At 41.3% G+C, this 12803-nt stretch overlaps 1 protein-coding gene across 3 annotated transcripts; it reads left to right on the top strand.

The window, feature by feature from the left end:
- Nucleotides 1-75: 75 nt before the first annotated feature.
- On the top strand, nucleotides 76-12770 carry ubxn11 (UBX domain protein 11). Of its 3 annotated transcripts, XM_057834946.1 has the most exons (14): nucleotides 76-398; nucleotides 629-654; nucleotides 720-818; nucleotides 4298-4398; nucleotides 4481-4532; nucleotides 4610-4686; nucleotides 4749-4824; nucleotides 4888-5099; nucleotides 8901-8978; nucleotides 9051-9174; nucleotides 9256-9359; nucleotides 9460-9533; nucleotides 12415-12555; nucleotides 12631-12770. In XM_057834946.1, exons 1-14 carry the CDS (start codon nucleotides 328-330, stop codon nucleotides 12767-12769), a joined length of 1374 nt encoding a protein of 457 aa, XP_057690929.1. In that variant the 5' UTR covers nucleotides 76-327; the 3' UTR covers nucleotide 12770. The 3 variants fall into 3 exon arrangements, with proteins under 3 accessions (XP_057690929.1, XP_057690927.1, XP_057690928.1); XM_057834944.1 differs by having other exon boundaries at nucleotides 4749-5099; XM_057834945.1 differs by having other exon boundaries at nucleotides 720-812; nucleotides 4749-5099.
- Nucleotides 12771-12803: the final 33 nt, after the last annotated feature.

Raw genomic sequence — 12803 nt, forward strand, 5'->3', positions numbered from 1 at the left:
TAACTGACATTTGACATCCTATTGCGAGTGGCACGAAAAAAGAATGGGGGTAATTAGTAAGGTGCTCGTCTCGAGATAAGACATGGAAGGAAAACCGAATTTCCCTAATATGACGTCATACAACATTTGCGTAATCGTCTTTAAAATGATAAGTCTAACCTTTTTCCCGATACGTGACGTTGATAAATAGGAACGTTAAAAAAACGAGTGGCGCGTGCATAAAATCACTTCCGGTTTCTAGCGTGCACGCTCGCTCATGTGTTGCTATGAGTAACAGGCTACAGTACAACATTAATAACAAGCACCCGAAAGCCTTATACTTCAGACATGAGTTCACCGTTGACGATGCTAAAGAAAATGAGGCGCGCCCCGCTTCCGTATGAAGAAAGCACCAAACGGTAAGCAGTGATAAGACAATGCCATCAGAATTAAATATTTATACCAAAATTCAGGCGACTTCCGGGAAACAATGTCACGTGACCTGATATCATTAAAAAATATACACAAAAGTGACAATGACGTTACATTCTTTTTAAGTTTTTGACACTACTTTTGTGTATATTTTTTGAATAACATTGGACCTAATCCTATGTTAAAATTCTTTACACAAAGTTTTTCTGTCCCATAGGGGTCAACAAGAGAATCTTTCAACAGGTAACATGCACACCACATCCATCACACTAATACAAAAATATTTCTTAATTGACTCTTTAAATCAGAATCTCAGGTCTTGTGTGAAACCAGAGGTCCTATAGCATGCAGTCCAACTCGACCCAATGATGAATTTGTGATGTATAAAGTTTCTAAGAAAGGTAAAGGTACTGTACTTCCATAATCTCATAGGGTTCAGTACAATAATTTTATTTTCAGCGGTTGTAACGCTTATTTTGGTGAGATAAAGACAATATTACAGTGTGCATAAGTGCTAAGAATGATGTGGTGAAGTTATACACTATTAATACTCCCGTACAATTAGGCTATAGACAATTTTCCTGAGCGAAAAATGGGCGGCGCCATCTATGAAACTATCTGCTACGGACTTCCAGAACACCATGAATTGCGGTTGAAGTAGACAAAGTTTTGAACTGCCATATCAAACCAGAGGAACCCACCCACGGAATCTCCAAAAATGGATTCAGCATGACGTAGATGAGACTCCGGGACTTTCTGCGCTGTGCTTGGTTGTGTGAACTCCTGGACGTGCCTATATATGCTTGGAAGTGGAATGTTTTGAACAGTGTCCAGCTTCAAAGCACCAGTGTGGATTTATCCGCTATATGCCTTAATTCGAAACCAGCAGCGTAAGGCTTTGGCTCGCAGCTTTAACCCTTAAACATCCAACTAAAAGATTGCATGATTGTTGTTATCACTTCGTTGATCGTTTGTGGACAAAATTCTAACAATCTATGCAGCCTCTGTTAACATGGGGTGTAGATTGATACGCCGGCCATTTGAGTGACCAAAATGTGGCGAAATTACAAATAAATTACAGTTGCCGAATGCTGAAGGGCTGACACGGATTTTGTTGTTACAAGGAGAAACTATAAGGTAATTTTCATCTAGTTGGGTTATAGTTACGGCATTATGAGCTCATCACACATGTACATAGAAACACATATAGTACGTAATTCTTTTTTATTGCAGATATTGATCGCAATAAAACTTTTGGACAACATGATTCCATTTCTTGTTTTGTTTAAAACAATTGGTGCATGTGCAAAACAGGTCAATAAATCACAATTTATAAAATGATTAGAACAATATTAACGAAGGTGGAGCATAAATCGAGCCTTCTATCATCAAGGTAGAATGCATGTAGTCTCGATATATGTCCATCAACGTAAGTGTTGCCCGGGCATAAAGTGGGCCTAAAACTTAAATGTGATGATGCGTGGCGCTTTATCAGTGTGTTTACTCAAGCGAACATATCATAGCTGTCATTAAAGTACAGTATAAGTGTGGCTCATGTGAATATGGAGGTGGCCCCCCTATTCAACGCTTAGAAGTTCAAATGAGCGACGACTTAACTGCTACACAAACGAGATTGGACTCAAGACAGTATTTTCTGATCTTTCAGATAACAGGAAGTAAGTACACAATCAATTAACCACGTGAATCAATCTTTAATTAATTAATCAGCCTCAGACAAAAAAAATAATCTACATTTGGGGCCTAGGGATCAATTTTAATACAGTGCTGGCCCAAAGTATTGCCCCACCCCCTCGCAATTCTGTCAGATAATGCACAATTTCTCAATAAAAATGAATAAAAAAATAAATCATTATCTTTTTACACTAAACTAAAAAAAATGGGCCGGACACCCTGGCACCCTCAGCCTAATACTTGGTAGCACAGCCTTCAGACAAAATAACTATGAACAACTGCTTGCGGTATCCATCAATGAGTTTCTTACAATGTTTTGCTGGAATTTTAGACCATTCTTTGGACAACTGCTCCAGGTCTCTGAGATTTGAAGGGTGCCTTCTCCAAACTGCCATTTTCAGATCTCTCCACAGGTGTTCTATGGGATTCAGGCCTGGACTCATTGCTGGCCACATTAGAAGTCTCCAGTGCTTTCTCTCAAACCATTTTCTAGTGCTTTTTGAAGTGTGTTTTGGATCATTGTCCTGCTGGAAGACCCATGACCTCTGAGGGAGACCTAGCTTTCTCACACTGGGCCCTACATTACGCTGCAAAATTTGTTGGTAGTCTTCAGACTTCATAATGCCATGCACACAGTTAAGCAGTCCAGTGCCAGAGGAAGCAAAGCAACCCCAAAACATCAGGAAACCTCCGCCTTGTTTGACTGTGGGGACCGTGCTCTTTTCTTTGAAGGTCTCGTTTTTCCTCCTGTAAACCAGTGGTGTCCAAACTATTTCACATAGGGCCGCAGTGGGTGCTGGATTTCATACCTACAAAACAAGATGACATCTTTTCACCAATCTGGTGTCTCTCAAGTGTAACCAGTTGATTGCAGTCAGGTGCTGCTTGTTTTAGCACAAACTTCATTGGTTAAACTGTCTGTGCTCATTTGGTAGGAACAAAAACCAGGACCCACAGCGGCCCTTGCGGACAGGTTTGGACACCCATGCTGTAAACTCTATGTTGATGCCTTTCCCCAAAAAGCTCTACTTTTGTCTCATCTGACCAGAGGAATTTCTTCCAAAACGTTTTTGACTTTCTCAGGTAAGTTTTGGCAAACTGCAGCCTTGCTTTTTTATGTCTCTGGGTCAGAGGTGGGGTCTTCCTGGGTATCCTACCATAGAGTCCCTTTTCATTCAGACGCCGACGGATAGTACGGGTTGACACTGTTGTACCCTCGGACTGCAGGACAGCTTGAACTTGTTTGGATGTTAGTCTAGGTTCCTTATCCACCATCCGCACAATCTTTCATTGAAATCTCTCGTCAATTTTTCTTCTTCTTTTCCGTCCACATCTAGGGTTAGCCACAGTGCCATGGGCTTCACACTTCTTGATGACACTGCGCACGGTAGACACAAGAACATTCAGGTCTTTGGAGATGGATTTATAGCCTTGAGATTGCCCATGCTTCCTCACAATTTTGCTTTTCAAGTCCTCAGACAGTTTTTTGGTCTTCTTTCCTTTCTCCATGCTCAACGTGGTACACAGAAGGACACAGGACAGAGGTTGAGTCAACTTTAATCCATTTTAACTGGCTGCACGTGTGATTTAGTTATTGCCACCACCTATTATGTGCCACAGGTAAGTAACAGGTGCTCTTAATTACACAAATTAGAGAAGCATCACATGATTTTTCAAAGGGTGTGAATACTTTTGTCAGGCCCATTTTTTTGTGTTTTGTGTAAAATGATGATTTAATTTTTTTCCATTCTCTTTTGTGTTTTTTTCTTTGCAAGCAAAATCAATGAAGATATTACTACCAAAGCATTTCTAATTTCGATCATTTTCTGGGAGAAATTGAGCATTATCTGACAGAATTGCAGGGGTGCCAAACCTTTGGCCAGTACTGTACATCCCTAAAAAATACCTACCAAATTTAATTCTAATTCATCCAGAATTAATGGTAAAGTTAAAATTTTAATTATGTCCTCACCAAGAAGAACAAGGACAACAAAAGAGTAAGCGACATTTGAGCCCTTTCTCCTTGCAATCAAAAAACAAAATAAGTCAAACCTGTGTTTAAAAACACAAAAATCACTGGCTTGTGCAATAAAAAAATGTATGAATGGATGGATTTTTATTTATTTTTTTCATAATTTTTGCTAAATAGAAATGCACTCAAAGGAGCTCCTGATCTTATTCTGTGAAAACTCAGGTGATGCGCCAAGTGACTTTGAGCTGATGTCTTCAATGATGCAGCGTCTGACTCTGCTTGAGAGGCAGGTCACAAGCCAAAAAGAGGAGATGGGACGCAAGGTGAAGACTCCCATCTTCTTATGCAATAAAAAAATTACTTGCTCATAGAGTCATAAGACAATTGTTTTTTTCCCTTTTGAAGGACAATGCTATTTCAGTTTTGAAGGACAAACTGAAAGCACTGGAAGACTTGGGTAAGTACCCAGAATTTAATGTCTAGTCGAGGAGTTCTTGAGCACTGCCTGAATTTGTAGCTGGTGTATGAATCTAGAGAATGGACATGTTGAAATTTGCGGTCATCTTGAAAGACGGTGCAAAGAGCTACAGCTCCAAGTGGATGACATGGAGGTGTGTTTTTATAAAACATTTTCCAGTGTTTCATTTATTAATTTGTCTTTTACTGTCTGTAGAGGTTCCTGAATGACTATGGCTTGATCTGGGTAGGAGATAGTAAGCCTGCTAATGGCACACAGCGAACAGACTTAGGTACAAACAATTTACTTTCGAACTTAAAAGGGCTGCTAATATGCAAGTTTAATCTCCTTTCAGATACCTCTTTGCACAGGAATTTCCACATTGACTTTGACCTCGTGATACAGACGATCAAGGAGCTCAACATCCTCGCAGGAGAACCTTTCATACAATCCACGCCCACGGGAGCGCATTTGGCACGAAATGATCCTGTGCAATTGAAGCTCTACAGCAATGGTATTGTCATGTTTGATGGACCTTTCCGATCCTACCAGGAGAACAGCACCCAGGTCAGTTTGTTGAAACAGGATACTCTAGTGCTGTAAGAATTCAGATTGGTCCTTGTCAAGACCAGTGTTTTTTTCCCCCAATGTTCAACAAATGCACATACAGTATTTTACACTATCACATTTCAGCAACTAACAAAATGTCAGCTTTTGTCTCAGTTATTATAACTGGTTAATAAAACACAAAGAATGGCACAGGTAGATAAACAAGTTAATTGTACGCTCAGCCATGAAGTGGAAGATGTCGCTGACATAGATGAGCGGAGGTACAGGTACATTATGTATAGGCATGTTCCGGTATAAGATTCTGACGGTATGATAATCTTAAGCCAAATATCACGGTTTCACAGTATCACTGTATTGCAATTATTCATTCATTCATTTTCCAACAAATCTAAAATGTATTATTTTGTGATATCTGGGTTTATAAAAAAAAAAAAAAAACTTTTCCAATTGAACAGGATATTTATTTTTCAAAACATATTAGCAAATTGGAACATAAGTATAATGTTAAGTTAAAAGAAATTAAAAACATAACAAAGCAGTCTTGATTAAAATAAATGCAGTCCTTTAGGTGAGCCTAAACCAGTGCTTCTCAATTATTTTCTGTTACACCCCCCCCCAGGGAAGACGTAAATGTTTCGCGCCCCCCCCAAACTCTGCCGCCACTGTAAATAGTATCATTTGTCTATAATATTACTATTATAAGTACACCTCTGCCTCACATTGTATCCTTTTTTTCCTATTAAACAAAATAACAGAGATCAACTTATAAAGTATAACTTTATTAACATTGTTTTGTTGATAACAGAAAACACTTAACGCGCATGAATTTGCCTGAATTAAAAAAATAAATAAATAAATAAAGGCACATCCAAACTGTAAAAATACACTCAAGGTAAATTTTTGACCATTTGATACTGAAAAATAAAATCAGTAAATAATAACAAATTCAAATTGATTAGAAACATGAACTCATGAGGACAATATGCCAAAAAAATTTGAAGGAAAAAACGAAACTGAATAGAAGAGGGGAAAAAAAGTGTCTTTGGACAGAAGGAACGTTTTTATTTTCGCTGCTCATAGTTCACCTCCAGTTTGCAATAGCGTGGGGTTATTTTGCACTGAGCATGCTAACAGTGCTCACTGGTTTACTGTTATAACACTGACAAAGCGGGACGATTGTTGGCAATATTCGGCACGTTTTCGCTGAAAAACAACCAAGCAGCTTATTAATGAGATTGGGGTCTAATATCTTTAAGTGGCGTCTTAATTGATTTGGCTTCCGGCTGTCCGCTATAATCATTTTTAGACACAGTAAACAGTGGTCTTTCCTCATCTACCACTGTATTAAATGTCAAAGCCAAAACGCAAACGGCCCGAAAAAAAGCGCATTCTCGGCGGCCGAGGGAGAACCGTAGGTGAGGGCGGTCGTCGTGACGATCCCAAGCCGAAAATGGCACTTCTCGGGCGGACACGTGAGAACCGGAGAAGACAGTGGGTCGCTGTCCGGCCGGAAAACGGCTTTCGAAAACGGCGCACGGCTCTCCAGCTCTTCATGAGTCTCTTCCGTGTGCTCTTGCTTACTTCAAAAATACTGCGCGCACTTTGAAAATGAGAGCGCCACTGCCACCCACTGAGTGGATGTGCAACACTTTATTCTTGTACGGTAAAAAAAAAAAAAAAAAAAAAAAAAAAACATGTTCCCCGAGGTCACACGCGCCTGGCATCGCTCTGCGCCCCCCTGGGGGGGCGCGCCCCACTATTTGAGAAATACTGGCCTAAACCCACAGCCACAGTTCAACAGTATTGCTATCACAACCAAAATAATAAATTAAATTTAAATATATATATATATATGTTTCACAAAAAGCACCTGTGTATGACTTGTATCATGTTTACATGATACACTCTCTTTCTCAACAAAGACAGTTGTCAGAGAGAAAAAAAACTCACCACTAGACACACTAAACACACTGGAGTTAACTCTTGTAGCTGGTGGGAAACATTCATGACATTGTTTACTAACCTTTAATTTTGTATCAATGTGAAATCATATTGGAGGTATTGCGTCCTCGGCAACCACCCTCCGCAAGCATTGTTTACATGTCGGTTGGCCCTCCTCCTCTAAGCCGTGGCCGTCAGTAACTTTTCTGTAGCCGAAATATTCCCATACCAGCGATTTCGTTTTCTTCGATGGGGAAAAAAGTTCAGGTGTTAAATGGTGTTACACTTATATAGCGCTTTTCCACCTTTCTAGGCGCTCAAAGCGCTTTACACTATCTCACCATCCACCTACTGGTGACGCAGCACCAGGAGCAACGTGGGGTTCAGTGTCTTGCTCAAGGACACTTAGACGTGTTCATCAGGGCGGAGAATCGAACCCACAACCACAACAGGTGTTTCACCTCCTCCAGCTATCGTGTAGCACAGCTGACTCACTGACACTAAGCAACAACCAGTGGGGGACGGTTGAGCCTTGCAGCTGCAAGCGAGGGATTTCTCTCTGCATTTTTGGGACATAAAATATAGCTAATCCCATAACGACGGTATGACGGAAAAAAATATGCGGTTTTGAAACCATACCATTTTCATACCATGGTTTACCTTGAAACCAGTAATCGGCACGTCTAATTATATATTTTTAAAAATATATAATTTTCTGACTTGTATCAAGAAATTATGGCTGGATTAAAGGACACACTCGGTTGGTGGGATGTGTCTTGACTGTTGTTTGTGTATGTGCACCAAACATATCCAGCCTATGGAGTCCTTAAGGGCACTACGGGAGTACGAGGTAGGTACCGGCCCCCCTGATATGGGCAGTTCGGTCTCTGTATAACAAACGCTGAATCTGGTCTGCATTGTTGACAGTACGTCGGATGCATTTCAAGTGAATGTTGGACTGCGCCAAATGTACCTTTTGTCACTGATTCTGTTCATAATTTTTGTGGACAGAATATTTAGGCGCAGTCAAGGCGTTGAGGGGCTCCAGCTGGGTGGCCTCAATCTTGCAATACTGCTTTTTGCAGTTACAGATAATGTATTTCTGTTGGTTCTTTTAAGAAGCGATCTTCAATTCCCGCTGGAGCAGTTCGCAATCAAGTGTGAAGCAGTTGGGAGGAGAATCAGCACCTCCAAATCTGACATCATAGTTCTCAGTCGGAATCTCATGTGTTGTTCACGAGTGAAGGAAAGATGAAGCAGGAGATCTGCAGGCAGATTAGTGTGGCATCTGCAGTAATGGTCCATCGTTGTGAAGAAGGAGCTGAGCTGAAAGGCAAAGTTCTCTATTTACCGGTCCATCAACGTTCCTACGCTCACCTATGGTCACGGGATGTGCTCATCTTCGAGATTTGGTGAGACGCTCAGTCATTTGGGAAGGTTTCGGAGTAGAGCTACTGCCTATCTGCATTGAAAGGTGTCAGATGAGGCAGCTCGGGCATATGGTTTGGATGCCTCATGGGTGCCAACCTGGTGAAGCGTTCCTGAGGTAAGGCGAGGCGTGTCCCACATGGTGGAGGCCCTCGATTATCATACGCTGGAGAGATTGTCTCCCGGCTGGCCTGGGAGTGCCTTGGGGGTCCCCCTGGAGAAGCTAGACAAAGTTGCTGGGAAGAGGGAAGTCATTGCTTCCCTGCTGAAAATCATGCCTCTAGGACTCGACCTTGGATAAATCGGAAGATGGTATAATTTGGTGTATTATATCACCTGTCATAATTCTCCAGGATACACAAGCAAATCACTTGAATTTGATGAAAATAAAAATACATTTGAAGATGGGATTTTTTGTTCTATTTGCAGCAATGCATGCAGGATCTGATGGAAGGCTATTTCCCATCTGAGCTTCAAGGCAGATTTCCTGATGGTGTGCCTTTTGAGGTGTGTACTCATCTCTCTGCGTTACACCATTTTAACACAAATGTAAAACTCCTTATTGTTTTCTCTCATAAGGTCCATGACAGACGGAATGAGGAATTTGTCCCGAGAGCACCGTTTGATAAATTTCCTGGTAAAGGACAGGCTGTGCAAGACAAAAAAGAGGACTCAGCAATGAGAGTCAGCTCAGAATTAACTGGTTGGTCATGCATTAATGAGTAATCCAATAACACATGTTTGTAAATCCTTTCTTAACCAGTTATTTTTTGTTTGTGCTCAGGTAAGACATTTAGCACAAACAAGTTTCTTAACAGACTACCAAAAATGGTGGTGAAGGCGGGTCGTGTGATTGACATCAGTGACTCCGTACAGACAAACTTGAAGGTGCTAGCGGCATCGTTCCAAAAAAAAGGCATATGCACACTTTGTGCCACAATCAACACTGATTTTCCAGTTCCATTGTCTCTTTTCCTTTTTACCCTAGAGCTCCTCTGACATACACAACAGTTGCTCTGCAGTCATTGTCAATACACCAGCACTGCAAGCAATGAAGGACAGGTACTGGCGAGGTTATAATTTATGGGTTTAGGGTTAGCAAACTAAATATGTTAACATTTCTGTCTTAACAAAGATAGCTAGAATGGCACTCAGTAGAATGCACCCACTGACACTGCGGTTAGCCTTATACAATACAGTGGTATGAAAAAATATCTGAACCTTTTGAATTTCTCTCATTTCTGCATAAATCACCATCAAATGTGATCTGATCTTTGTCAATATCACACAGATGTAAAAACAGTGTCTGCTTCAACTAATATCACCCAAACATTTATAGGTTTTCATATTTCTATGAGGATAGCATAAATACAATGACAGTTGGTGGGAAAATAAGTAAGTAAGTGACTTAAGGAGCAATCGAAACAATTTTTTATAAAACAATTTAAATCAGGTGTGTGCCCAATCACCGGTGACTGGTTTAAAGCGGCCCTGCCCACTATAAACCACACACCTGGTAAGAATTGTTTTGATGAGAAGCATTGGCTGATGTGCATCATGGCTCGGTCAAAAGAGCTGTCTAAAGACCTGTGATCAAGGATCGTTTGTTTGTATAAAGCTGGGAAATGATACAAAACCATCTCTAAATGTCTGGATGTTCAGCAATCGACAGAGAAGTTGTCTACAAATGGAGAGTTTGGCACTGTTGCTTCTTTCCCAAGGAGTGGGCGTCCATCAAAGATGACACCAAGAGTTCAGCGCAGAATACTCAAAGAGGTAACAAAGAACCCTAGGTTGTCTGCTAAAGACTTACAGAAATCACTGGCACAGGCCAATATCTCAGTGCACACATCAACTATATGTAAAACTATGGTCAAGAATGGTGTTCATGGGAAGACTCCACGGAGGAAGCCACTGCTGTCTAAAAAAACATTGTTGCTTGTTTAATGTTCACAAAAAGGCACTTGAACACGCCACAGATGTTTTGGCAAAATATCTTGTGGACTGATGAAACCAAAGTTGAATTGGTTGGGAGTAACACACATCATCATGTGTGGAGGAAAAATGGAACAGCTCACCAACATCAACACCTCATCCCGACTGTGTAGCATGGTGGAGGGAGCATCATGATTTTTGGCTGTTTTGCAGCCTCAGGGCCTCGACAACTTGCAGTCATTAATGGAAGAATGAATTCAAAAGTTTATCATGTTATCATGGATGTTTTGCAGGAAAAGCTGAGGCCGTCCGTCAGACAATTGAAGCTAAAAAGAGGAAGGCTGCTGCAACAAGACAATTATCCAAAACACAAAAGTAAATCAACTTCAGAATAGTTTCAGAAGAAAAAAATGCACGTTCTGCAGTGGCCAAGTCAAAGTCCAGACTTGAACCCTATTGAGATGCAGTGACAGTGATTCATGCCAGACATCCCAAGAATCTGACTGAACTACTGCAGTTTTGTAGAGAAGAATGGGTCAAGATTAGTCCTGATCGATGTGCCAGACGGATCTGCAGCTACAGGAAGCATCTGGTTGAAGTTATTGCTGCCAAAGGGGGGCACAAAATTTTAAATGTGATGGTTCCCTTACTTATTTTTACCCTTTCTGTCATTGTTTGCATACTATCCTCATTACAATATGGAAACCTATAAATGTTTCGGTTGCGTTTGTTACGATCCGCGAACGCAGAAAACAAGATTGGACCAAAGAGCAGACAAGAAACAGAGGGAATAGTAAAAGTTTTTTTTTAATACAACTAAAAAACACGCGATCGCGGAAAAAGGGAGAATAACAAAAGGAGTCCGTGACAAGAGGTCGACGGGGATCAAATAACACTAAACTAAGCGGTGGGCAGCGAGCCAACAAGATAACAAAAATAATCACACTCAATACCTGCACAAGGTAGAGGAATCACCGGACGAAAAAACAGCTGACGCATAAACTAGCAAATCCAACGAGCCTCGAAAGAACAGGTGTCAAATGGCAAACAGCAAGCTAATATCTCGGCAACATTGGCTTGGATCGCCGGCGTTATATACAAATGTTGAGTTGCTGGAATTAGCCGCAGGTGCGATGATGGGAATGCCCACACCGCCGGCTCTGTAATTCATTCATTCATTCATTTTCCATGCCGCTTTTCCTCACGAGGGTCGCGGAGGTGCTGGAGCCTATCCCAGCTAACTACTGGCAGTTGGCAGGGGACACCCTGAACTGGTTGCCAGCCAATCGCAGGGCACAAGGAGACATACAACCATTCACGCACACACTCATACCTACGGACAATTTAGAGTGTTCAATCAGCCTACCATGCATGTTTTTGGGATGTGGGAGGAAACCGGAGTTCCCGGAGGAAACCCACGCAGGCACGGGGAGAACATGCAAACTCTACACAGGAAGGCCGAAGCCCGGGATTGAACCCTTGATCTCAGAACTGTGAGGCAGATGTGCTAACCACTCAGCCACCATGCTGCCAGCCGGCTCTGTAATGGAAAACAAAATCTAACCATCAGCAGAATGTGACAGCGTTAGTTAGAGCAGACACTGTTTTTTCATCTGTGTGATTTTGACAAAGATCAGATCACATTTGATGGCAATTTTATGCGGAAATGTGAGAAATTCCAAAAGGTTCAGATTCTTTTTAACACCACTGAATAGTTGTCGGGTTGGACCGGAAAGCAAACGTTCTAGGTGACGTCCTCTGACCCTCTTTTTAAGCTACCCCATAAGATCCTGGCACGTGAGGAAATATAAGAGTTTTTTGGCATGACTCAGAGATTCAGCACTCAAATGTTTTCAGCCTATGTACATGTTTTCAGCATTTCCAACATATTTATTAATGTATTTAGAAACAAATCTTCAAAAGGACTGGTGAGTCCCTTTAACATGTCATTGTATTATTTACACAACATGTGCAATTATCATATGTCCCATTTTGTCACTTTTTCAAGCATCTCGACTGACTGGCCTTCGTCCGTACGCAACATGGTCACACTCAAGGTCAAGTCAGAAGATGGTGATTGTACTTTTGTGCTGAAAATGTGCCTCTCCGAGACTGTTGGTAATCTGAGGAAACACCTGGACACACACAGGTCTTACTTCATACTTCCAAACTATGTTCAGATCATTGTGCTATCTCATATTTGCCTCAATTGCTTGCTTTACAGGGGACATAAACTGTCTGGCTATGACATTATCAGTGCATACCCTCCTTGTCATTACCAGGATGAGCACCAAACACTTGGGTCATGTGGGTTCACAAACAACGTTACTCTTCTTCTGCGAGGAAGGAAAAATCACTCATGAATAATCAGTTCAAATAAAATGACTGCTGTCATTA

Source organism: Corythoichthys intestinalis, chromosome 4 (assembly GCF_030265065.1).
Source record: "Corythoichthys intestinalis isolate RoL2023-P3 chromosome 4, ASM3026506v1, whole genome shotgun sequence".
Taxonomy (NCBI): Eukaryota; Metazoa; Chordata; class Actinopteri; order Syngnathiformes; family Syngnathidae; genus Corythoichthys; species Corythoichthys intestinalis.

Coding starts and splice junctions, on each gene's coding strand:
- ubxn11 (XM_057834944.1), top strand. CDS start 328: ATGAGTTCACCGTTGACGATGCTAAAGAAAATGAGGCGCGCCCCGCTT. Junction 655..719: donor ACAAGAGAATCTTTCAACAG/GTAACATGCACA, acceptor TCTTTAAATCAG/AATCTCAGGTCTTGTGTGAA. Junction 4,533..4,609: donor GAAAGCACTGGAAGACTTGG/GTAAGTACCCAG, acceptor GTATGAATCTAG/AGAATGGACATGTTGAAATT.